Source organism: Conger conger, chromosome 11 (genome assembly GCF_963514075.1).
Source record: "Conger conger chromosome 11, fConCon1.1, whole genome shotgun sequence".
Taxonomy (NCBI): Eukaryota; Metazoa; Chordata; class Actinopteri; order Anguilliformes; family Congridae; genus Conger; species Conger conger.
This window is the reverse complement of record NC_083770.1, coordinates 47,420,000-47,445,063: the sequence shown is the minus strand read 5'-3', so window position 1 is coordinate 47,445,063 and position 25,064 is coordinate 47,420,000. Positions and strand designations below refer to the sequence as shown.

Sequence of the window (25,064 nt, the reverse complement as noted above, 5' to 3'; positions counted from 1 at the left end):
TTTATGAATTCATAGGTTTTGCTAAAATGTGCTTTGACAGGATTCTGGTATTCACAAACCAAAAAGCCGATTTAATACGACAAAAACAGAAAAACACACGCCCGAACAGGGACTTGAACCCTGGACCCTCAGATTAAAAGTCTGATGCTCTACCGACTGAGCTATCCGGGCGCTCTTACTCCGTTATAGGGTAAAGATTGTACAAAAACGTGTTCTCAATTGTGATGATATACGTGATAATAAAATTGTGTTAAATAATACATATGGTTCAAATAGATTTCAAAGTGGGTTATACAAAACCTTGTTTGCCAGAAAAGGGTAAGAATAACGCAGAGTTAACGTTTCTACTACTGAACTACTGGCGGCAGTCTGGGCACCATGTGTAATACATTCAAACACGGTAACGTTAGTCATTTGTTCAGACTCAGCTGCAGCCTTATTGGCACTTCTGCTTAAAACTAAACATTGTAAGCGTGGCAAGATTTGATAGATAAAATGTTATTGAGTCTACTTAGGTTAGAGCAGCTGGGTTGTGTAGCTCGTACAGTTTATCTGGATTCCAGGTCCCCTCAGGAATTGAAGGCAATGAAGGAGCAAGCCGTCTCTCTTACTAAAATTATTTGGTAGAACAGAACGCATTGGTAAAATTAGAGCCCCATGAATATATGTGGCAATGTTGCTCTTTTCAGACATCTGTGAAAATTATGTCAGGGGAACAGAGAGATGCTGTCAAACTGTCGAGACTGAGGCTTGAACGAGTTATAGGAAAACGCCCCGATGGGCTGTGTGATACAGCAGATACAGTTCAACATTACTTCTTATGTGTCAGAAAAATAGTGCATGGGAGGAACTGTCAGATTTATGGATTTCTGCTTTTTTCTATTAAGTCACTGAAATCATAATTACATATTGCTGCTTTGACCAGTGGAGGGCAGTACCGTTAGCTAATACGCGTAGGATCTAACGTTATACTGAGAAGATATTTAACCAGCAATGTTAAGACGCTTGCTATGGAGGGTATGCAATACTACGGTGTATGTGAGGCCTTTATATCACCGGTGTGGAGTTTGTAAGAATCCAACTGAGGATGTCCTGACGTCGGCACAGACTTTGACCGGGCGCCGCTGGACACACGGAAAGCCTCTGCCTAAAGAACAAAATGTCGTCAATTCAAAGGTATGTACCTAACGATTATATCTTATTAGTAATCTAACGCGGGAACTCAATTAGCTAGCTAGATTGTGTTTGTACATGGACTATATTAGCTAGCTAGCTATCTACCTGTCGAGGTAGTAGTTAAATTGCTTCATAGAACACATAACTATGTGGCTGTCATAACGTTAGCTAGTGAGCGTTACATTAGCTACCTAGCTAACAAACGGATGTAGCTAACGATACACTAGATGCAGCATTAAATTAAGCAAAGAATATGGCTAGCTAGCAATTAATTGTCATTGTGTCTCATCTCAAATTCGCTTTATCATAGCTAGGTATTGCAACTGTAAATATCCATCAGTAACTTTGATTAAAGTTGTTGGAGTCAGTGGTTGGTGGATTGACCCTTTGTCCTGATCTCTCTTGATCTCTCTTGTTTTTTATCTTTCAGGTTCCGCAAGCACCAACATGGGAACCTGCGTCAGAGCACCAGCTACCTCCAGTATGACTGTCCTCACTCACACTGATATCAAACGATATAGTTACACAATTATCTCCTAATCGGTGCGCGATGACCTCTCTATTGAAATTGAATCAGTTTGAAATGTAACGTTATAGGGCTGGATTTAATACATTGATACAGCACACATTCTCTCGCAGTGATAGTTGGGGAAGACTTCATGCATTTCAGTCGAACCTATGAAGAGATAGTACATAGCTCTCATGCGGAGCATTACGTGACCATGTCCATGCAAAAGATTGCGAACACAGTGTAAGGTGTGCCAAATTAAATTTATGTTGTTTGTAGCCCACACAAGTGCCCACAGACTTGGTGGACAAACTGGAACGCCTGGCCTTAGTGGACTTCAGAAACCAGGATGCGGTTGCCTGCCTGGAGAAAGCCATCCGATTCGCTGACCAGCTCCATGTAGTCAACACAGACGGGGTTGAACCAATGGATTCAGTTCTTGAGGACAGGTGAGTTCAGACATTCACAGGACCTTGTCTGAGCTCCTGTGTGCATCCCAATGCTTTTGAGTCCTCCGTTCCCCACTACCACTCTACTCCAACCCGGATGTATGTGGAGGAGAGGAGACAAGTGGAGGAAAGGAAAGGAACTACTGAGAAGGCATAAATACGCTTGGGACAGCGTCTCTGTCATCAAGGAACACGCTGACTATTGTTGACGTAGCCCTATCGTAACGTTGACTGATGCCGAGCTCATAAATCCTCCCACAGCCAATCACAGACCGTACACATGGTCAGGTCATTTAAATCTGTGAAATAGCTTGTAAATTTCAAGCGCAAGTAGTTGCAGGTATAGAAGGAAATATTTGCCTTTGTGGTTTTTCGAGATCTCATTTTGCATAGGTAGCTGTGTGGGGTGTTATGCCAGTTGTGTTAAATTTGCATTATACTGTGCGACCAGGAGGTCTGTGTTTCATGTTATTATAATCTGGTGTCATGTAATCCCGTGCGGGAAGGCCAATTTAGTATGACACAACAATATTTACCAATATAACAGGAAATACAGTGGTAGTGGAGGAAAGGATATGTTTATAACGTGTTGCAACGGACACCCCCCCCCCCCACCCCCACCCCCCCAGTGCTGTCAGTGTTGAAGTGAAATGCTTTATATTCGCCCTATAGAGCCCTGTACCTGAGAGACGACCGGGTGGAAGAGGGCAACTGCGCTGAACAGCTGCTTCAGCTCTCCAAGCACACCATGGAGGAGTACTTTCTCGCACCGCCAGGTCAGAGACAGAGATCAAGCATACAATATGGAGGGAGGGGGGGGGGGTTTAGGCTCTTAAAGTGTCTTCCTTTCATATGACAGGCTTTTGAAAGTTGTGAATATTGAAGGTTTTAAGTTTACTAAGTACATAGTCACAATTTCACAAATTCCTATTTTTATGGAAATAAAGGCCACCTGGATTTGGCACATACCAAATATCAGTTCGATTTAAATATATTGGACTGTATGAATGAGACTGGGGAATCAATTTATTGCTGCTTTGGAGATGTTCCAGAAACCCCTCCGTCTTCTTCCGCAGGTAACATCCCGCTTCCAGAGAGAGGAGAGAGAGCTACAATGGTGAGAGACACCAAAAACCAGTCTGAGGAAACGGTGTGAAAAATGTTTGTGTAAGGTCAACAATCAACTCCAGACAGTGGGGCATCACTTGAATGCCTTAGGTCTCCTGTAACCGGATACTGAGAGCCACCTGGACACAGGCAATTAAGTCTTTAGTGACAACTCGAAGCCATTCCTGGGAAATTAAATCCACCATTATTCCAGGATGCATGTACCAGCAAAATATTATTGGCACTTTTGGAGAGGCACTGTCCATTCTGCTTGGGAAGTTCCGATGCAATTGAAACTCCTTAACGTTGGTGATACTTCCAGGAAAGAGGCAGAAATTCCAATAGAATTCACAATTCAGGTAGTGCCCAGATGGGATACAGAACCGTTTTTTATTTCCTTTGCATCATGATGCATTTAAAAACATGTTAACTACTGTACCGCTTGTTTTCTGTGCAAGTACTACAGAAGCATGTGTGTGCACATGGCAGTGCATATCACTGCTGATCTTTGGGATGACTTATGTGTTGGCGTTTGGGAATGACTGGTGTAATTGTTTACGTATGAAAATAAAAGAAGAAAAGTTATGATTTCATCTTTTAATTGAAAAAAAAAAAAAAATCAAAATCTGCTTTTATACACAGGCGTTACAAGATACAAAGGATGTTTGGAGAATGGGGAAACTAGTTAAAATGTTTTTTTGCCTCATTTAAAACAAATGGGGGGGGGGGGGGGGGTAGAGAAGAAAAATAATCCGTCATCTAGAAACATAGGTTTGCACGGTGACCATCCAGAAAGCAGGGCTGTCCAGAAAGGGGTCCTCTCTCTCAAAGGCTTTCCTCCACAAGATGGCTGAGCTCCAACAGCAGCCAGGACTGTAAGACAGCATCCTAGTGGCTTTGGTGTTCATACTGCACAACTGTACTAAGTTCTGTGCTCCAGCCATTTCCACATGACATGACAATACCACAGTCAGCATGCATTCGAGTCAGCTCCACTGCCATTTCACGTGACCAGCAAAGACTCCGAACGGAAGACCCTGTACCTCCTCCTATCCTCCATCACTGGTGTCTTTCTGGAAAGGTCCTATACATTATTTTTTTTAAAAATAATAATAAAAAAAAAACCCTTTGAGGACAGTCCTGATAATGGAATGTATATTACAGACTGAAACCATAAGGAAAAAAAAAAAGAAATTAAAACGAGAAAAAAAAAAAAAAAAAAAATTAAAAAAAAATCGGAACACGCACGCGCACACACACGAGAGAGAAAAAAAAAAAAAGTAGCAACCTCCGTTTCCGTTCCGGGGTTCCTCTTCCTGGAGTTTACCGATAGTGGCGGGGAGGCGGGCTGTGGTGCTGTGGGGGGAGCCGGCGAGGGGGGGGGCTATGGCGGGACAACGAGTGGCGGGGCGGCGACTGGTAGCGGGGAGGCGGGGATCCGCGGCTTTGGTAGGGTGGCGAGTACCGTCCCCGGGACCGGGAGCGGGACCGCGAGCGGCCCCAGCTGGACCCTCGCTCCTCGTGAACGCGGATGTACGCCGTCTCGCCCTGAGGAACGAGACAAATGTGTGAATACATACGAGAGCTGTACAATTGACGCTTCTCATTCACCCATTCATACACACGCACGCATACATACACCAATGGCGATGCAAGGCACCAACCAGCTCATCAGGAGCATTTGGGGGGGGCACGTCCACGCCTGTTTTCTGTTCTGGTTCCTCAGTGGTGGAATGACTTGCCTACCACTGTCAGGACAGCAGAATCCCTCCCCCTATTTCGACGCAGACTAAAAACACACCTTTTCAAACTCTACCTTAGTCCTCCCTCCTGATTTCCCCTGCCCCTCCTTTCTGATATCCCTATCCTTGTCTAACCCCCCCCAAAAAATAAATAATAAATAAAAATAAAAAATTGCACTTATGATGACTATGTTTAGAACAGCATTTCATGTGTTTTTCCCTAGTTCTGGATGTGATGCTTTGACTTATTGTAGAACCTATGCACTTGTAAGTCGCTTTGGATTAAAAGCGTCTGCCAAATGACAAAAATGTAGAAGCAATAAGCCAAAAGATCCCCCCACCCTCTGACTCTGAGCGGGGGCACTTTAGAGTAGCGGGCGTCGTGCTGTGCGCCGCGGAGCGGGAGGCCGAGGCTCACCTGGTGCGAGCGGAACTCTGTCCTGTCGAGGCGGCGCAGGGCGTACTCCATATCCTCTCTGCGCAGGAACTCCACCACGCCCTCGCCGTCACGCTGGACGTCGGCGAAGCACACGTCCCCCGCCTCCCGCATGTGATCCTTCAGGTCCTGCCAGCTTCCGGTGGGGGGCAGGCCTGTGGGCGGAGGGGGGGGGGGCGCATTAAGCCTCAGAAGGCCACTCCCAAATAAATGTTTCAGACTCGCGTCATTTCACCGAGTTAGACCAGAGGGGCGGCCATTTTGTTAGGAGCCTCAGGTTTGAGGGCTTATTATAATAGTTAACATTTCAGGGGCACTGTTCAATGCCCCCTGCTCACAGGGCCGTGCTGGAATACTCGGCCACAAAACCGAACAGCGTATCTGCCGTTTTTTTTACCAATTCTTAAATAAAAGACATGAGTACGGTCTGGCTAGTCAAAAGATTAATTTTAAGCAGCAGTTACTCATTATGAAAGTATTGTGTAATTTGGTTTCTTTTCAAATAGTGCATTGAAAGACCAGTATTACTGGTCTCACCACCTGTTTTCAGATAGTCTGCTGACTGCACTGGAGATACTGTACAGCAAGTGGCTTATGCCATGAGGGAGAATTGTGACCTCTAATTAAACGTAACAAGCAGGTAAGTATGTTCAGCTACCACATTTTCAGTTACCAATAGGGTCGGCTTGGGCTGTCAAAGCAGTTAAAATTGACAGCTTTCACAAAGCAAAGGCTAACATCATAACCTTCATTTCACAGCTTGTTAAATTCCTTGTACTGCACACTCCATAGAACCCACTGTTTGTGAAAGGCAAATGGCTTCTTATGAAATGGGATTTCTGACAGCAGCTAGCTGCATGTGTATGAAAGAGCAACACTTTTAGTGACAGCTTCAGGAATTTACACAGACACATTTGTATGGAGAAATGTCTCTGATGGTCAATCCGGTTATCTTATCAGGCTAGGTACTGTGGAAGGAGCTCATCATTGTTTCATATTTGTAATTTTTAAGCTTATGGATATCAAAGACACATAGGTGAGCCAACACAAGATTTAGTAAAGTTAAGATGTTTATTCTGGAAGCAGTAACAGTGCTGTGGACAGTCACGCTTCCACCTACCAGTCACGATGACCCGAAACTCAGATCTCCGAGTTGGGGGCCCAAATCTTCCTCTGGGACCTCCTCCCATGGGGCCACTAAATTTGGAGCCTGAGGAACGAGGGTACTCCACACGCAGTTTGCAGTCTCCAAACCCATAGCCATTCCTCCCGTAGACTGCATCTTCAGCATCCCTGTACAAGGGACGAGAAACCATTTTAGAGAGTACAAACATTGCTGCTCACTTATTTCAGTGGTGCGTCTATGATGCACTGGAACAGTCAGGACAAAGCAGTTCTGGTCCATCAACTTTTACAGGAAATTACACACTTTGGAGATGCCCTCAGGGCCGTAACTATTTTTGTCACAGCTTCCACCACATTTACATTTAGGATCTACTACTGAAGAATTTGCACGCAAGCAGAGGAAAAAAAAAACAATTCCATAAAGAAGGAAAAAAAGAAAGAAAAAAATACTTCAGTCAAAAGGCAACGTACTAAACAGGAGTGGAGGAGCCTTTAAATAGCTTAAGCCACACAGTCAAAGTTCTGGGTAGACCAGGACACAGGAGGCCTGAATACCCACAAACGTCAAAATGCAGGGAGCGTGAACTTGCCGTGGATCCTCAAAGCGGACAAAGGCGAAGGGGATGGTGCCCCTGTTGTTCTTCAGCTCGATGTCCCGGATCTTCCCGTACTTGAAGAAGAGGTCCTCGATGTCCCTCTCCTGCACATCAGTCGGAAGGTTCCCCACATAGATCCTCCCATCCGCCATCGCTCTGTCGGGCCCTGCTCCCTGCAAACAGAAACGGGCGAACATCGCAAGAGGAGGCTGAAGAGGCGGGTGCACCTCCCGACTCCATCCAAGGAACCAACTGTCCAGTTCAATGGCTTGAGCTACAGTAGAGTTACAACCGATCAGAGCCTTGGACAGCCATCAAGCTACTCACCCTACAAACAAAAAAAGCAAGGAGAATAAGAATAACAATACTAGCAATGTGTTCATTAACCCATAAATTGTGAGTTTCTCCCATTCCCATGAAATTGCAGTTTAGTATAAACTGTGGATTACCTGGATTGGCAGCCCTGCATTTTTTCTCACAGTACAATATTTAGTTAGCCATACCAAATCGCCAAGGTTCATCTTTGGTTTGCAGTGATTATTCCATTCCTTGTTCATGTTTACCCTATTCCTCTCTATCCCGTATAACATTAGGTGTTGTCGGCATGACTTAAAAATTGTTGATTATATACATTTCCAGGCAAACAACACGGTTGACTTGATTAGCTGTCACTTCAGTCACAGTGAAGCTCCTCCTTTATTGCATGAATCTCTCTACACCGACCCATCATAATTCGATTAGATATTATAGAGCCTATTCCCAATTTCTCGTGACATGGTAGCTAAATAGGCATTCGCTACATTGCAAGATTGTCACAGTTGATTAGTTGGTAACGTTAACACATGAAAACTTAGAATTACTCAAACATACAAGAACCAAACTATCCCGATATCATGTCAATCCATCTACAGTCCAAACGACAAGATAGCCAATTCTGTCTTGCAATGATGCTGTCCCAATATGGTAAAAGCACATATGCACAATTAACTACCAAGCTAACTTGTGGTAACGAAATTGTATGAGCATACAAAGGCTAAATTTGTTAGGTTAGTCTGCACTTCCCGCCCTTTTAAAATGTTCGGCGCAAGACACCCTCGGTTTTCGGGATGGAACCAAGCGACCTTAGCAATGCTCGCTGGTAGCCCGTAACTAAGCTGGTAGCTAAAATGTTTGGCCAACTGCGTTAGCCAGCCCCGAGGCCGGGATCGTGCCTAAGGCCAAACAATCATAGCTGACCAGCAATCCCCAAGTAATAAAATAAATTCGGAATCGCAGTATAAAATTATTATTATTTCTATGTGGCTAAAAATTCATTTTACATTCGCAAAGATTTCATCTTCCCCATTTTTTGATCTGCGCCTTTCTGGTTTAGTAACGTTAGCTAACGTTACCGCTAATGCTAACGTAAGGAAGCTAGCTAGCCAGCTAGCATTAGTGCTAGGTATTCTCTTTGTTGAGATTTCTATCTTAGCTAGCTCACAAGCCAAAGCTATCGGGTCCTGCTGAACGACTGCTCTCTTGCAGTGCCTTGCTTTGCAAGCGTACTTGTATTATTATAAATATTATTCGCATACCTGTAGTAATGGTGCGTCAGTAGATTTTTTGCTATGTGTGTAAGTTATATTTCTGAAAGCCTGCCTTGAATTGCTTCTCTTTCCCCCCCGGAGCAGGAAGTGCAAGTATGGCCGCCAGTCCGTTCTACGAGCCCGCCTCCACAAAGGTCACGAAGAAAGATCGCTCTCAACCCATAGGTTCAGCGATACACCCGGTCCAGAATCAGCTTACGGGACTCAAATCTATTCCCAAGACATTTTATGAAAACAGTCGAAACTGGACCAGGGTCAGTGTATGAGGCCAGAAACGGTAACAATTACTAAGGGGAACGTTTTGAGCGTTTGTACATTTTTTGCTCTTTGCTGGTTTTCAGTAACATAGTCCCCTGACCTTGTGTGGGGTCATCCCAGATACATTACTTCTTCGCAGTTAATATATGCTCTAGCCAACAAGATAGTAGTCGCCAATTAGATAGTCAGGTCAGTCCAGGACACTGAGCAGAACAGCTGCAGATACTTAGCTCCTGCTTTCTTTAGGTTCTTTTCAGTTTCTTAATGACTAAAGGTTTCAGTTTCTCACATGAATTTCCTGTACATGACAGAACATCCACGGTTGTAGCAATATCCATGGTGCAAGCCCCCGAACTGGCTTGCCCCCATCATGCATTTGTAGAAGATGCACAAAACTGTACATTTCAGTTTCAGCAGTGGGGAGACAGAACTTTTAATGCTAATAAAATAGAGGCAAGCATCTTTTGGGTCGATGGAATCTGTGGGAAGCCTAACATGACCATCAAACCACTCTCCTGGAAGTAGTCAGGACAGGTAACAAAATGGTACTAATGGAGTAACCCCTCAGAAGTAGACCAAAAAGTACATTTTCAGAATTATGACCACACTGAACTGGTAAATGGTCTGCATTTATATAGCCCCTTTATCCAAAGTGCTGTAAAATTCACACACCAACGGCGATTGGCTGCCATGCAAGGCACCAACCAGCTTGTCAGGAGCAACTGGAGTCTTGCTCAGGGACACTTCGACACACCCAGGTTGGGATCGAAGATGACTGCTCTTACCTCCTGAGCCAATGTTGTGTCGTTGCTAGGAAACAGAAGCTCTCAAGGTCCAATCTCCAATCAGTTGTAAAACAAGTCCAAGAAGTGAAAAGATCCCACGACAGCAAAGTCTGCAGAAAATTTGACTTTATTGTGGCACACGTGCACAATAGCCAGTTCAAATCCTCTGATTTCCAACCTTGAATAACAGACAAAACTCTTTTTTTATGCACAATCCTTATCTCAGTACAACCAATAGCTTTCTTGAAAACCATCATATGACTTGGCTATGTTGCAGGTATTTACTTTTCAGTCCTGAAACCATTGTGGCGAATTTCCCCATTAATTCCCAAAACAAAGAAGGATCTTTTTACATACATCTTGCGCTATAGGCTGTGTCTTCTAATAAACTTAAATCATTAACATGAAAAACATATGAAACACGGTGCTATTCACTATATAGTGTTTTCCAGAACTTTCTACGACCTATAGATCATTTTTGGTGCTTTCCACCTCATATTAATCATTTTACTTAACTTTGGATTACATGTGGGTCACTTATGCATTTCTAACAACAATATTTATCAGTAATAAGTCATAAAGAGTATACAGATGTACTAAACAGCAGTCAAATCAAAATCATAGAAATTATATCATAGACATCAGTGAAAATATAAAAATAAGTCATAGAAAGTATAGATAAACTGAACAGCAGTGACATCATAGAAGATATATATTAATCATCAAAGAAATCATGGAATATATAATACTACACATCTGATCACTACTAAGTGACTAAACGTAATTCTTTAATCTTGCACTCTTTGCTCTCTTTTCGACAGTGTACACTTTGGTTTCTTGCGTTTTCATAAGCTCAGTTATAAAAAGGTTCTCGGTTCATTCAATTTAATAAAACAGCATACATATGATATATTGATTACATGTTGTGTATACATATATATTGATACACTCTTAGCATACATTTTCGAGAGCGTTGAAGGAACCAGCTTGTTCATTAGTGCAGAGTCTGATTTTGATTTGGGGGGGTCTCCTGCTCTGTGTATTTTTCCCTACAGTTGCACCTTATTTTTGTTTGTTTGTTTGTTTGTTTAATTTAACAACGATGTGTGGCCATATAAAAATTTGGAATAATCAGAGTGGGTGGTTCTTTCCACCAAGTCGATAACAAAATTTTAGTATCTGAATTTTTGTAACATTGATCATCTGCAAAGTAAAAAAGACTTGGTTGTGTCAACTAAAAACAGGTTGGAGTGATCCCTGCATATAGATTATCTGAATAAAAATGTAGTATCCTAAACACTCACCGTAGTCTTATGAACAGTACTTGGCAAAGAAACATTTTACATTATGTAGGTTGTGGATTTTACAGCATTAGTTCATTTTTTTGTTGTTGACATAACATTTATGAATGAATAATTTAAAATAGCAAAATCATAGCTCCATGTTATTGTTGTCATAGGTTTGGGCAGTGACAAAAATGCCCAGTACAATTCCCTTACATTCCTGATATAAGGCTTTCAATCTCTCTCACATAATCATTTCCGATCTGCATTTCTGTCAGTTCTATACTACTGCTCCTTCCAATCATTAGGGTACAGAAAATAAGAATAACACTAAACACTTCCATAAAATTGCATAATGCCACTGTGAGATGCTACTATCTAGGACAGGTGATTTATTCATTTTAGGCATTATGATGTGGCCTGATATTTGGCGACTTTTACCAATTACCAAAATATGTCAATTTACGTTGATAAATATTGAATAATTTAAACACTTGAAAAAAGTCTAATAACTTAACCTCCTGACTTCTTTATATCAGGAATCATTCCAACAGCCATATGCTCTGGTCTCAACCAAGTCTTCAGCCAAGACATTTCTGTTCATTGTTATTGCTTACTCCACAGAAAGAATATGTGCAGTGTGCCTTTATGCATTAGGTGTCAGAATTATAAATAATGGAACTTAGTGTACAAATTTGTGTTAAATCTTAATCCGCAATTCTTTGCTTTGTTTATTGCAAAGAGGTATTGAACTTTTAACTTTAACTTTGAAGGTATTGACTACCCCCAAGAAATCCAAATCCAGCCCTGGTTTTCTTTTCTGGTTTTCTGGTTTTCTGGTTTTCTGTGTAATTAGTGCTGCTGATTGGCCCAACTGTCTTCAGTGAGTTGCTGAGCATTGAGTGTGTTGCATGAGCAGTTCTTGGCCCTCAGGGGCAGTAAGTTGCTGATCTCTGCTAAACGTAATGATCGGAAAGCTAGGTGCCACAAGAGACAGTCAATGAATGGTATACTTCGCTGTATGAAAATATGTATCTGCCGTAAAAAAGGAACGTAGCATGCCATATAACGGGTATAATTTCACGTAAAAGTGAGGGAAATGTGATCAAGGGCAGAAAATATCTGCCGCTGCAGGACACAAATAAGAAGCTGTCACTCGAGGTCCTGCTGTACAGCGCCTCCTGTCACAGAACCACCGAACTGCACAAAACGGACTAAAGTAAACGTAATGATGTCAGTATGTCGCCACGCCGTAACGTTGTTTCAAAGCTCTTGAAGCGGATAGGCGGATATTTCGTTGCCATAGATGTCACGACAACATTCTGAGAACATGGCCGCTACGCGAACTGGGTGGCGAATATAATTCAGTGTCAGTGCACTATTTTCCATTGCTTGTTAGCCAACAATGGCTATCATCTTCACCCCACGACGTGCATGCGTTTCACATATATGCGTATATATTACCCTGGTATGTTGCATGAAGACTGCAGTTGGCAATCTCGGTAAGTTTTTGTCGGCAACGTAACTTAGACGAATGTTGTTAGTTAGCTAGTTAGCATGTTTACTTTTCAACGATGTGGCTACAGAGATCGGCGGGCTAACTTCAAGCACAGGGTTGCTGACCATCTCGTTACATTTAGCTAGTTGGGTAACAGCAGTTCTGCTGCTGACTCACACTATATTATTCAATATTAGTTTTTCAGCCGGTGTTTGTCGTTGCCTCTGGACCAAGAGTAACTGCCTTCTTGCACGGAAACACCTCTGGTATCTCTGTGATTATCCGGTCCGTTTCACCGTTAAACACAACGGGTATGTTATCTCAATCTATTTTATTTATTTTTTTCAGTCCTCTTTGGCTAACAATGGACCACATAACGGATATTTCATGCTGTTTAATCATTGGATTTAGTACGAGAACAGAGTATACAAAAAACGCACAAGCTCAATGCAAATCTCACTGTTTTGGCAGGAAGTCTTCCTTCGCCGTCCTGTGACGAGGACCCGGGACAATGGATGCCCACCCTGGAAACAGTGGAAAAGGTAGCATTTCTTGCTGATGGAGACCAAATACTGCAAATTCTTATCTCACCGTTTTCCACTGATATTCCTCGTAGCTTACTCATGAATCAGACTCCTCTGACTCTGCCTCCCGTCTTCAGTCCGTGTCGTCCGTGAGGGTGGTGCTGACACTGAACCGCAGTTTGCTGCTTTGTGGCAATGAGACAGACTGCTGCCTGGAGCCTCTGTGCGTGCAGGAGATCCTGCAAGTGTCCGCCTGCCGGGGTGGCCGACCCCTGGCGACACTGCGGGTGCAGGTGGAGATCTACGCCTTGGTTCCTCCCACGGGCCCTGTGTCGGGTGAGCGATCGGGTCTCAGATCGAGTGAGACGCCATGTTTGTCAATCAAAGGAAAACAGATAAATCCTGCACCAAATTTACACAATTGGCTAATTTATTCGCAGCCTTTGGCGCAATCTTTGGTAACTTTTGGTGCAAACTTTGGTATTTAACCTCCTAAGACCCGCACTCTTTTTTGGTATGCATTTTCAATTTCTCTTTGCTATTTGGGCTTATTGGGACCTGATAAGTATAAAAACTAAGCATCATCTTTTGACATGATGTAGTTTTTGAGAAAAATGATGTCCACATATGTGGACTCTCGGTCTTAAGAATGAAGTATTATGGTTGTACAGCCCAAAATGTGGAGTCCACGCATGTGTACGCCAGGTCTTAGGAGGTTAAAGTCACGGAACCACATTCACAACTCTGGCATGTGTTTGCACCAATTACTACAATTATGCAGGGCAAAATATTGATCCATTAGTATTAAACGCAACGCTGTTTTCCAGTTATTTCACTTGAAGGGTTGCTTTCGTTTTTTTTCCCTAGACAATAAAACTATCATTCCTAACCAAGCCTATCAGCCCCTGGGCCCGTGCCCCTGTGATTGGACTGCAGGAGGCTGTGATGCACGCTGCTGCTGTGACCCGGTACTGCACTGTCCCTGGCTCTGATCCGCTTCACCGTGTGTCGCCCTGGATCAGAGCGTCTGCTGAATGCCTGTAAATGTAGTGTCATGTAATGCTACTGTGACACGATGTGATGGGAGGGCCTTCCCTTTCAAACCAATGAGAGGAGAAGAGGCGTCGACCCATTAGGACGCCGCACTCTTACTAACTTGTTCTAGCATGTTCTTCAACAAAAACATCAAATCCATAAATAGCAAAACATGCATGAACAGCTGTTCTAACCGAAAACCAAAAGTCATCTTAAGTGCAATTTTAAAAAATAATATAGGGTGCATTGACATGTCTGTTTATCCAATTAAGTGTTAAGCTCCCATTAAATTCACAGCCATGCATTTGCGTCTTAACTTTGAGTTACCCGTTCAAGCAAGGCTTGCTTGTATTTTCAGCGAAGTTGTCCTGTATGTGACGTTTGTCTCCTCGTCTGTCTCTCTCCCCTCAGGATTGTTCCCCAGATGTTCTGCAGCTGTTTGAAACTCGGTGCTTTCCAGGAGTGTTTGGAGGGAACGTGGCTCCCCCTGCTGATTACCAGTGCTCCGTGCAGTCCTCCAATAACGCCCCTGATTGGTTCCCTTTCCTCTGTGTCACGTCCCCTCCTGAAAACAGCCCGTCCCTTGGTCTCTTCTACCAGGGAGAAACGATGTGAGACACAAATTTTATATTTCATTTTATATTCTCGACCAGTTTCTTGTTCAGTTGTCATTGGTTGCTTTTGATGATCTGTAGGTTGTGGGCCTTATTCGCTGACTGGATATACTGCCATTGTATCCCTGAGCAATGCCCTTACCCTGATATGCTCAGGTATACAGGTGCTTCTCAAAGAATTAGAATATCGTGGAAAAGTTCATTTCTTTCCGTAATTTAATTCAAAAAGTGAAACTTTCATATATACTCATTACACATAAATTGAAATATTTCAAGCCTTTTTTTTGTTTAAATCTTGATCATTACGGCTTACAGCTCATGAAAATACAAGATTCAAAAAAGAACTCAAAATATTAGAATATTACATAAGACCAATCTAAGAAAGGATTTATAATACAGAAATGTTGACCTTCTGAGTATGTTGATTTATGCACTCAATACTTGGTTGGGCAATCATGGGGAAGACTGCTGACTTGACAGTTGTCCGGAAGGCACTCACTGACACCCTCCACAAGGAGGGTAAGCAACAGAAGCTCATACTATGTAAAGACTGTAGGTCACTCTGGATAAGAACGCTTACTAAATTCCTGTCATGTCATGTCATGTCCCTGCTGTTCATGTTGATACATGCAAAGCCGTCTGCGTCGCTCGATTGAAGTTTTCTCTCTGTTTTGAACCACCTTCTCCCTCGTCGTCTTCAGCGCGCCCAAACGCAGCGCCTCGTTCCAGGCCCCGGTTCTCGCTGCACCACTGCCCCCTAGTGGCTACCGTCAGGGGGAGCCTCTCATCACTACCAGTGACCAATACTTCACCGTTCCTCAGGTCAGACACGGTCGTCCTGTATCTGAATGAATGTACATACACATATTCAAGTACAATGGCAATCCATGCTTTGAATGAACAAACATCAGCCCTGCACAATACGTTATTAAACACAGGAGTTAGTCTTGTTTATATTTTCCTGCTGCCTCCAGAGATCCCTGGCTGGCCAGTGTCTGGACCGAGCCCCCGTGGCATTTCTGCAGAACCTCCAGACCTACTGTGTGACCCCACTCCGGTCCTGCCCGACCGGACCCCCCCTGTTCACCAGCGCCTCTGAGCTGAGTGTCGCCATCAGGGCTGGACCGGGCGGTAGGCTGTTCCACACTGGCCCTCCTCACAGGCTGATTCACCGTTCAGAAGTGAAACTACTTAAATGATCAATCAATATTATTTTGCTACACTGTACCACCAGGAACACTTTGAATCAGAATCCTCTCATGGAACTGGAACTGAATTAATTAATTTCACCGAATCAGTATTTTCAGGAACACTTTGAATCAGAATCCTCCCATGAAACTGTAACTGAATTAATTAATTTCACCAATTCAGTATTTTCAGTAGTTTGACAGTGTAGATAGAATCCACTGAATTTCATTTTGATATGGTTATGCATCTGATCTGCAGATTTCCTCAATTCAGGGTGGATTATGATTTTACTGCTTTGCTGCAGCCTGTTTTAATGATAAATCTCGCATAATTTCTGTGCCTTTAAATGTTCCCTTTTTTTATTCACATAATGGACGCTGTGTGTGTTGCTTGTTGCAGGTGTGGTCACTGTCAGTGTGACGGAGATGAGAGCTGGTGACCTGAGCCCCTTTGTGTCTGACCCTGTCCAGCTGCAGAGAGAGCCTCCAGGTCAGTGCAGAGAGGCAGTGTGCAGGGCCTCCCTCCAGGTCAGTGCAGGGCCTCCCTCCAGGTCAGTGCAGAGAGGCAGAGTGCAGGGCCTCCCTCCAGGTCAGTGCAGAGAGGCAGTGTGCAGGGCCTCCCTCCAGGCCAGTGCAGAGTGGCAGTGTGCAGGGCCTCCCTCCAGGTCAGTGCAGAGAGGCAGTGTGCAGGGCCTCCCTCCAGGTCAGTGCAGAGAGGCAGTGTGCAGGGCCTCCCTCCAGGTCAGTGCAGAGAGGCAGTGTGCAGGGCCTCCCTCCAGGTCAGTGCAGAGAGGCAGTGTGCAGGGCCTCCCTCCAGGTCAGTGCAGAGAGGCAGTGTGCAGGGCCTCCCTCCAGGTCAGTGCAGAGAGGCAGTGTGCGGTGCCCTCCCTCCAGGCCAGTGCAGAGAGGCAGTGTGCAGGGCCTCCCTCCAGGCCAGTGCAGAGAGGCAGTGTGCAGGGCCTCCCTCCAGGTCAGTGCAGAGAGGCAGTGTGCAGGGCCCTCCCTCCAGGTCAGTGCAGAGAGGCAGAGTGCAGGGCCTCCCTCCAGGTCAGTGCAGAGAGGCAGTGTGCAGGGCCTCCCTCCAGGTCAGTGCAGAGAGGCAGTGTGCAGGGCCCTCCCTCCAGGCCAGTGCAGAGAGGCAGTGTGCAGGGCCTCCCTCCAGGCCAGTGCAGAGAGGCAGTGTGCAGGGCCTCCCTCCAGGTCAGTGCAGAGAGGCAGAGTGCAGGGCCTCCCTCCAGGCCAGTGCAGAGAGGCAGTGTGCAGGGCCTCCCTCCAGGTCAGTGCAGAGAGGCAGTGTGCAGGGCCTCCCTCCAGGTCAGTGCAGAGTGCAGGGCCCTCCCTCCAGGTCAGTGCAGAGAGGCAGAGTGCAGGGCCTCCCTCCAGGTCAGTGCAGAGAGGCAGTGTACAGGGCCTCCCTCCAGGTCAGTGCAGAGAGGCAGTGTGCAGGGCCTCCCTCCAGGTCACTGCAGAGAGGCAGTGTGCAGGGCCTCCCTCCAGGCCAGTGCAGAGAGGCAGTGTGCAGGGCCTCCCTCCAGGCCAGTGCAGAGAGGCAGTGTGCAGGGCCTTCCTCCAGTTCAGTGCAGAGAGGCAGTGTGCAGGGCCCTCCCTCCAGGTCAGTGCAGAGAGGCAGTGTGCGGGGCCTCCCTCCAGGTCAGTGCAGAGAGGCAGTGTGCAGGGCCTCCCTCCAGGTCAGTGCGGAGAGGCAGAGTGCGGGGCCTCCCTCCAGGCCAGTGCGGAGAGGCAGAGTGCGGGGCCCTCCCTCCAGGTCAGTGCAGAGTGCAGGGCCCTCCCTCCAGGTCAGTGCAGAGAGGCAGTGTGCGGGGCCTCCCTCCAGGTCAGTGCAGAGAGGCAGAGTGCGGGGCCCTCCCTCCAGGTCAGTGCAGAGAGGCAGAGTGCAGGGCCCTCCCTCCAGGTCAGTGCAGAGAGGCAGTGTGCGGGGCCTCCCTCCAGGCCAGTGCAGAGAGGCAGTGTGCGGGGCCTCCCTCCAGGTCAGTGCAGAGAGGCAGTGTGCGGGGCCTCCCTCCAGGTCAGTGCAGAGAGGCAGTGTGTGGGGCCTCCCTCCAGGTCAGTGCAGAAAGGCAGTGTGCAGGGCCTCCCTCCAGGTCAGTGCAGAGAGGCAGTGTGCAGGGCCTCCCTCCAGGTCAGTGCAGAGAGGCAGTGTGCAGGGCCTCCCTCCAGGTCAGTGCAGAGAGGCAGAGTGCGGGGCCTCCCTCCAGGCCAGTGCGGAGAGGCAGAGTGCGGGGCCTCCCTCCAGGCCAGTGCGGAGAGGCAGAGTGCGGGGCCCTCCCTCCAGGTCAGTGCAGAGTGCAGGGCCCTCCCTCCAGGTCAGTGCAGAGAGGCAGTGTGTGGGGCCTCCCTCCAGGTCAGTGCAGAGAGGCAGTGTGCAGGGCCTCCCTCCAGGTCAGTGCAGAGAGGCAGTGTGCAGGGCCTCCCTCCAAGTCAGTGCAGAGAGGCAGTGTGCAGGGCCTCCCTCCAGGTCAGTGCAGAGAGGCAGTGTGTGGGGCCTCCCTCCAGGTCAGTGCAGAGAGGCAGTGTGCGGGGCCTCCCTCCAGGTCAGTGCAGAGAGGCAGTGTGCAGGGCCTCCCTCCAGGTCAGTGCAGAGAGGCAGAGTGCGGGGCCTCCCTCCAGGCCAGTGCAGAGAGGCAGTGTGCGGGGCCTCCCTCCAGGCCAGTGCGGAGAGGCAGTGTGTGGGGCCTCCCTCCAGGTCAGTGCAGAGAGGCAGAGTGCGGGGCCTCCCTCCAGGTCAGTGCAGAGAGGCAGTGTGCGGGGCCTCCCTCCAGGTCAGTGCAGAGAGCGGTCAGCAGGCCTCGGCCTACACGTGTGGTGAACACCTCGCCCCCTGCGTGACTGGACAGGACCCGAGTCAGGTCTCACAACGCTGACGCCTTCCTGACTTCCGCAGATCCACTCCCACTATCCATGGGGAAGTCACGTCCCCCACTTCTCTTTTTTTACAAGTAACTAAGCCAAGGAACTGAGGCCTGAAGGCCCAAGTAGCGAGCAATCGGGGTAAAGATTCCCCGGTGGAAACACAGTAAAGACACTCAAAGGGTGGCGAGGAGACACTCCCATTTGGGAGTGAGTTGGGAAAGGAACCTGGCTACAGACAGCCCGTCCTCATCTTGCCAGCCCCACATAATAGCTCAGATGGGATGAATGGTAACAGAAATGTAATTATGTTTCCATAGAGCCCCTGTCAGCCGACCTGCCGCAGCTGTGTGAAAATGTGACCGTTGCCCTCGACTACACGTTCTACTGGAGCGGAAATGGCCTTACCAACGTCACCCTCGTTCAGACGCTGGCGGACGTGTCTTTGGATCCGAGCGGTGAGCTGAGCTTCTCCGGGTGGTTCTGTAGACACGCCTCAGTATGTAACTAAGGAGGAAATAAATTCATTTAGTTATTACATGACAATAATTCATTGATTGGTAGTTGATTGATATTGTCTAGCTTTGAAAAAAAAACAAAAAACAAAGGCTTATTGATGGTGGCCATTATACTGCATTTTGATAATTGGCATTCATGACTGAGAATCGGTTCTAAACATGGTTCTCTTTCACAGTCTCCTTGACGACCTGGTTCTCCGCAAGGTTCGTGAACGGGGATGAAACTGCCCAACCCAATTCCGGCAACCCAGGTCAGTTTGTGATTGTGTTTGTGGCTATTCACTTCCTCCTGCAGTTAGTGACCTTCCTGTCCCAGGCTTTCATTTCTGGGGTACGGCAGTGTGCCTTGGGGGAAATTAGTGCATTCATCGTACAGGGCTCCTGCTTCATCTGATTTCCACTCGCTCCAGGTTATCAGACTGGGCTGCCTGTTATTGGCGGGTCTGTGGTCGCTGCCGCCAATGACTCAGAAAGCGTCCAGAGGGAGACCCTCAGCCTCTGGGAGCCAGGTAAGGGTGCCCGTCTCCATGGAGACTGCGACTGAGCGGAATTCTGCGCTGAAGCTTTGATCTGTGGAAAACCCACCGGCTGTTATTTAACGCTTGAGTGCAGCCTTTGAAACTGCCCTTCCCAGAGCACTGGGTTAAAATGATCCTCTGGTGTGCGTACAGACCATCATTATTCTGAGCCTGATGATCTGTGGTCTCAGGAGTCCGTGTATTGTTCGAGGGCTAAACGTTATTCTTCCACGTTTCAGCCGGACGGGGGTTGTGTGGTTCTGCCGGCACGAGGCCGGTTCTGTTCGGGGAGAACGCCACGGCGGGCTGCCTGTTACCTGTGAGCCTGCAGGACCTGGGGCAGTGCGCCCGGCTCAGGTGAGTCATCACAACGGTCTGTAGAAACGGCGGCAAGAACGGCTGCTGTCATTCAAAGCAGCCATCAACAATGGCGTTTGTGTGAATCGGGCCACCACAGCACAGATGGAACTGAATGAACTCTTTGTACAGATTGTAAATGGTCCCTTTTACAGATAAATGAATCGAAGGTTTTAAAATGTACCTTTACAGATAATGGAATCTGAGGTTTTAAAATTTCAGGTAGCTGTTCTCTCCATTGGTGTGTCCGCAAGACACAGTTTAATAGGATACATGTATGTATTATAATATATAATGTATATAATCCCTGTTGTTTTATGTTCACACACCACGCCCTGTTGCTCAGGTATGTTAGAATACACTAAATGAGACGCTCTGAATGAGAGGCCTTAAAGAAAGAACGTTCTGTAGATCCTCGTGCTCTGTGGCCGGTGGAGTTTGTGTGTCCTGACCTCTGTATGACCTGCTGACGGTGGGAATGTGTGAAATGCTCTCCCAAGTCCCAGGGAACCTGACAACTATTTGTGTTGCTTGCAAGGACAACAAGCGCACAGTTCCCTGCCAATCGAGACACTGAAAATGAATCTAACTGAAGCCGAGTGCATTATGGGAGACAGAGTTTCAAGCTTGTCTTTAGTAGGAAGAAATATGGGATTTTAATTTATTCTATTTCTCAAAGACCCACAGTACAATAAATTTGGCCCAAACCCACATTTGGGTGATTTGGGTGTTTGATAACTGCTTTATTTCAATAAATTAAATAGTAATTTAAGATATCACATTTTGTCTAAAGATCTGAAACCATTCAAAATGACAAATATGCAATAATGTAAGAAATCAGGACGGGGACAAATAGTTTTCCACAGCACTGTATATCATCTTAAATATCAGTTTTTACCTTACAAGATTGCTCTTGGGGGATCCGTTGTGTTAATCACAGACATTTTTAACTTCTCTTTTTGTGTGATAAAATGAAAAAAAAAATTGAAATTGTCTTCCACAGAGAAACTGTCCAGAACGCTCTGTCTGCGCTGGTGAACTCGACCTACGTTGCCAGAAACGGGAATCCTGATTCTTCCAGCCTGGCCGACTGGATGAACATTACCTGTGAGCATTTGTCTATTCAAGTTTGTTTTCATGGATCAGACATCTTATCGAGCTGTAAATTAGAACCGACAGTTTATATTCCCAGAATGGCAGACGGGTCCAGTTGTTGTAATTGTGCAGGGTTTTGACACGCGTCTTCGCCCTTGCGTCCCATGGTTGACCCCCCCTCTGCCATGTGCCCCCCCCCCAGATTTGCCCCTGAATGCCAGCGGTCCACCAGCCGCCCCTCCTGGCACCTGTGTGGGTGTGCCTTCTCACCTGAACATCCGCATTGGCAGCACCCTGGTGGAGCTGCGGGGAGCTCCGCCCCAGAGGCAGATCCGAGCCGTGGAGCTCAGGTGAGGGTCCAGGCCCCGTACCGGGCCTCCTGTGTCAAGCATGTTACCGCTGGCCTCCTGTGTCAACCATGTTACCGCTGGGCTCCTGTGTCAACCATGTTACCGCTGGGCTCCTGTGTCAACCATGTTACCGCTGGCCTCCTGTGTCAGCCATGTTACCGCTGGCCTCCTGTGTCAACCATGTTACCGCTGGCCTCCTGTGTCAGCCATGTTACCGCTGGCCTCCTGTGTCAACCATGTTACCGCTGGGCTCCTGTGTCAACCATGTTACCGCTGGCCTCCTGTGTCAACCATGTTACCGCTGGCCTCCTGTGTCAACCATGTTACCGCTGGCCTCCTGTGTCAGCCATGTTACCGCTGGCCTCCTGTGTCAACCATGTTACCGCTGGGCCTCCTGCGTCAACCATGTTACCGCTGGCCTCCTGTGTCAGCCATGTTACCGCTGGGCTCCTGTGTCAACCATGTTACCGCTGGGCTCCTGTGTCAACCATGTTACCGCTGGCCTCCTGTGCCAACCATGTTACCGCTGGCCTCCTGTGTCAACCATGTTACCACTGGGCTCCTGTGTCAGCCATGTTACCGCTGGGCTCCTGTGTCAACCATGTTACCGCTGGCCTCCTGTGTCAACCATGTTACCGCTGGGCTCCTGTGTCAACCATGTTACCGCTGGGCTCCTGTGTCAGCCATGTTACCGCTGGGCTCCTGTGTCAACCATGTTACCGCTGGGCTCCTGTGTCAGCCATGTTACCGCTGGCCTCCTGTGTCAACCATGTTACCGCTGGGCTCCTGTGTCAACCATGTTACCGCTGGCCTCCTGTGTCAACCATGTTACCGCTGGCCTCCTGTGTCAACCATGTTACCGCTGGGCTCCTGTGTCAGCCATGTTACCGCTGGCCTCCTGTGTCAACCATGTTACTGCTGGGCTCCTGTCAACCATGTTACCGCTGGGCTCCTGTGTCAACCATGTTACCGCTGGGCTCCTGTGTCAACCATGTTACCGCTGGCCTCCTGTGTCAGCCATGTTACCACTGGGCTCCTGTCAACCATGTTACCGCTGGCCCACTGTCAAGGATGGCCAAAGGCTGATCAGAAAAGTTACGACGTGTTCTCTCTGGGTACTGCTCAGACCTGGATCAAATACGTAATCGTTTTGGATTCAAGTACACTTCTCTACACTTTACCGAGCTTACGAAACATGCAAATCCCACCTTCTGATCCTTGTGGGTGGCTCCGTTGCACCAGGCAACATCAATGGAGCACAGAAAAGTATTTGAATCAGAAACAAATAGGTATTTGACTCAGGTCTGCTGTCAAGGATGGCCCAAGGTTGATCAAAAAAGTTAGAATGTGTTTGTATCGATGTGCAAAAATGTACTATGCTCCCCAGCTACAAAGTTTGAAACAACATGTCTAAACAAGGTATCGGCTTTAGAAATCAACTTCGGAAATATGCATGGTGTGCCCTTTTTTATCTTCTGTTTCTTTAATATGTACATGCCATAAATAGTTTTGCAAAAAGGAAGATTCTGCCTGTAAACTTGATTTTTGTGTTTTAGGCAAAGTATGTTCAAGTTCAATGTTTCACCATTCTGCCCCGTTCACAGCGTGGGCGAATAATAATAATAATAATAATAATAATAATAATAATAATAATAATAATCTGAATCTCTGTCTGCAGTTACGCGGTGACGACATGGAGGGTTGAGTGTGGAGGAGGAGACCCCGGCCCCTGTCTGAACTCCACGGCGAGCCAGGCCTTCCCCCTCTCGTCCTCTGTCACCTTCAGCGACATCCCCGCCCAGACCGGCCCGCCCAAAACCAGGTACCTCGCCCCAGACACGCCCAGTTCTCTGTCTTACAGACACTCAATGCCTGAGGTCTAATAGGGCTGGCTGACTGACAGTGTCATGTGTGAAGGGTTACATCATCATTGAATTTAAATAAAACAGTGTTTATAATATTTGGTAATCGGCAAATCAATAATCAAGTAAACATTATGATCAAAGATGTTGAAATTGAAAGAGTATATGAAAATACATTTTTGGGCATGATGATTGGTCATAAACTAATGGTTCTATTATGTTTTGTTTTTGTATGGACTAAACCCAGTAGTGAAAGGGTTGAATATATGAATATAACCGTAAAAACGATATAACTGTGTAATAAGTTAAAGTGTGGTCTGTAGCCTGTGTTCGGTTCTGTCGCTCAGTCCTCCTGTGACCGTGTGCGTTTCAGGTTTCAGATTAATTTCACGGAGTATGACTGTGACAGGAACGATGTGTGCTGGCCACAGCTGGCCTACCCCCTGACGCGGTACTACACAGGTGAGATCTGAACGTGCGCTTCACCCCAATCCAGTGACCTTTCATGACGTTTCCATTGCTGCTCTGGTTTAAAAAGTGTAAACGTGTGTAATGCTTTGTCATATATGGGTTTATTTTGTATATTTGCATTATTTATTTATGTGAACTGAAAGCCGCAAGTTGTCTTGACTTCCTCCTTACATTAGATGTTGATTTGATCGGGGGAAATCTCCATTTATCTTCATTGTTTAACGAGCATTGGTCATGGGCAGGGCCATCATAAGTGGGGAGAAAGGGGGGGGGGGGTTAATCATTTGCAGTTTGCTTTGCACCCACTAAGGCACATGATTCTTTCAGGGGGCCAGAATTCCTGGCTACTCCCCTGGTTATTGCTGTGACATGACGCCCAATCATAAAAAATAAAATAAAAAACCTTAACGAGAACAAAGGTAAGGATCTTTTTGCTCTTTTTCTCGCTCGTCCCCAGGTGAGCCGTACTCGCAGTCTCTCGCTAAAGGCCTGATCCTCACCTTCTTCTTCATCGCTGCGTCGCTGCTGGGGTCGCCATGGAAACAGATCCGCCAGGCGTGGAGCACCACCACTCTGTGACCCCCCCGCCCCCCCCTCCCCCCGCCCTTCACTCACGGGCTGACGGGCCGGACCCTTCAGCGGGGGGGGGGGAAAGGGAGGGGTCGTCACCACGACCACTGCTCAGGCATTAACATCACCTCACTGCGTTTGTGCACCTTTATGGGGATGGACTGGTGTAAATGAGGAGTTCTGTGTGACCAGAAATCAGCTCCCCAGAGTTGGGCATGCATATGCCCTCCTGTTACTATGGTATTCATTTTTGTTCATTGGTTTTTATGCCACACATGCATCAGTCAGTGCTTTCATTTGGTTGACTGTCCTGCTGAAATGCAGCCATTCATTTCACTAGTTGGTTCGTTGACTCTTGACTCTTATGATAAAACATGTAACTTAGAATCACAGGTGTGATGTGAGAACGATGAATGGAAACCTCAACGTTTTTTTTTCTCAACACTGAGTTTACAGAATCCCACACTGAAGTTGAGATCACATTCAGGAAACTTTCTAGATGAGCCCCTGAAAACTGGTTATACAAATCTGGCAGGAAAAGTGCCC

General features: G+C 46.8%; 3 protein-coding genes and 1 non-coding gene across 8 annotated transcripts; 2 read left to right on the top strand and 2 right to left on the bottom strand.

Annotated features, from left to right (window-relative positions):
* Positions 1-98: 98 nt before the first annotated feature.
* On the bottom strand, positions 99-171 carry trnak-uuu (transfer RNA lysine (anticodon UUU)). The gene has a single exon. It is a non-coding gene; the product is annotated as a tRNA-Lys (tRNA).
* Positions 172-771: 600 nt separating this feature from the next.
* On the top strand, positions 772-3,825 carry gatc (glutamyl-tRNA amidotransferase subunit C). Its single transcript, XM_061261476.1, has 5 exons — positions 772-1,176; positions 1,607-1,657; positions 1,964-2,133; positions 2,806-2,909; positions 3,210-3,825. Exons 1-5 carry the CDS (start codon positions 994-996, stop codon positions 3,287-3,289), a joined length of 588 nt encoding a protein of 195 aa, XP_061117460.1. The 5' UTR covers positions 772-993; the 3' UTR covers positions 3,290-3,825.
* srsf9 (serine and arginine rich splicing factor 9) lies at positions 3,142-8,901 on the bottom strand. Of its 5 annotated transcripts, none has more exons than XM_061261475.1 (5): positions 8,778-8,901; positions 7,134-7,312; positions 6,539-6,711; positions 5,401-5,573; positions 3,142-4,788 (listed from the first exon to the last, which is right to left on the bottom strand). In XM_061261475.1, the coding sequence occupies exons 2-5, from the start codon at positions 7,289-7,291 to the stop codon at positions 4,564-4,566; spliced, it is 729 nt and encodes a 242-aa protein (XP_061117459.1). In that variant the 5' UTR covers positions 7,292-7,312; positions 8,778-8,901; the 3' UTR covers positions 3,142-4,563. The 5 variants fall into 5 exon arrangements, with proteins under 5 accessions (XP_061117459.1, XP_061117458.1, XP_061117456.1 ...); XM_061261474.1 differs by having other exon boundaries at positions 8,714-8,813; XM_061261472.1 differs by having other exon boundaries at positions 7,134-7,467; positions 8,714-8,802.
* Positions 8,902-12,327: 3,426 nt separating this feature from the next.
* tctn2 (tectonic family member 2) lies at positions 12,328-24,540 on the top strand. The gene is made up of 18 exons (XM_061260889.1): positions 12,328-12,553; positions 12,747-12,860; positions 13,021-13,091; positions 13,211-13,409; positions 13,941-14,041; positions 14,520-14,719; positions 15,424-15,544; positions 15,697-15,853; positions 16,310-16,399; positions 19,098-19,235; positions 19,472-19,546; positions 19,706-19,804; positions 20,053-20,170; positions 21,174-21,277; positions 21,468-21,615; positions 23,294-23,437; positions 23,851-23,939; positions 24,406-24,540. The coding sequence occupies exons 1-18, from the start codon at positions 12,457-12,459 to the stop codon at positions 24,525-24,527; spliced, it is 2,187 nt and encodes a 728-aa protein (XP_061116873.1). The 5' UTR covers positions 12,328-12,456; the 3' UTR covers positions 24,528-24,540.
* The last annotated feature ends 524 nt before the right edge of the window (positions 24,541-25,064 follow it).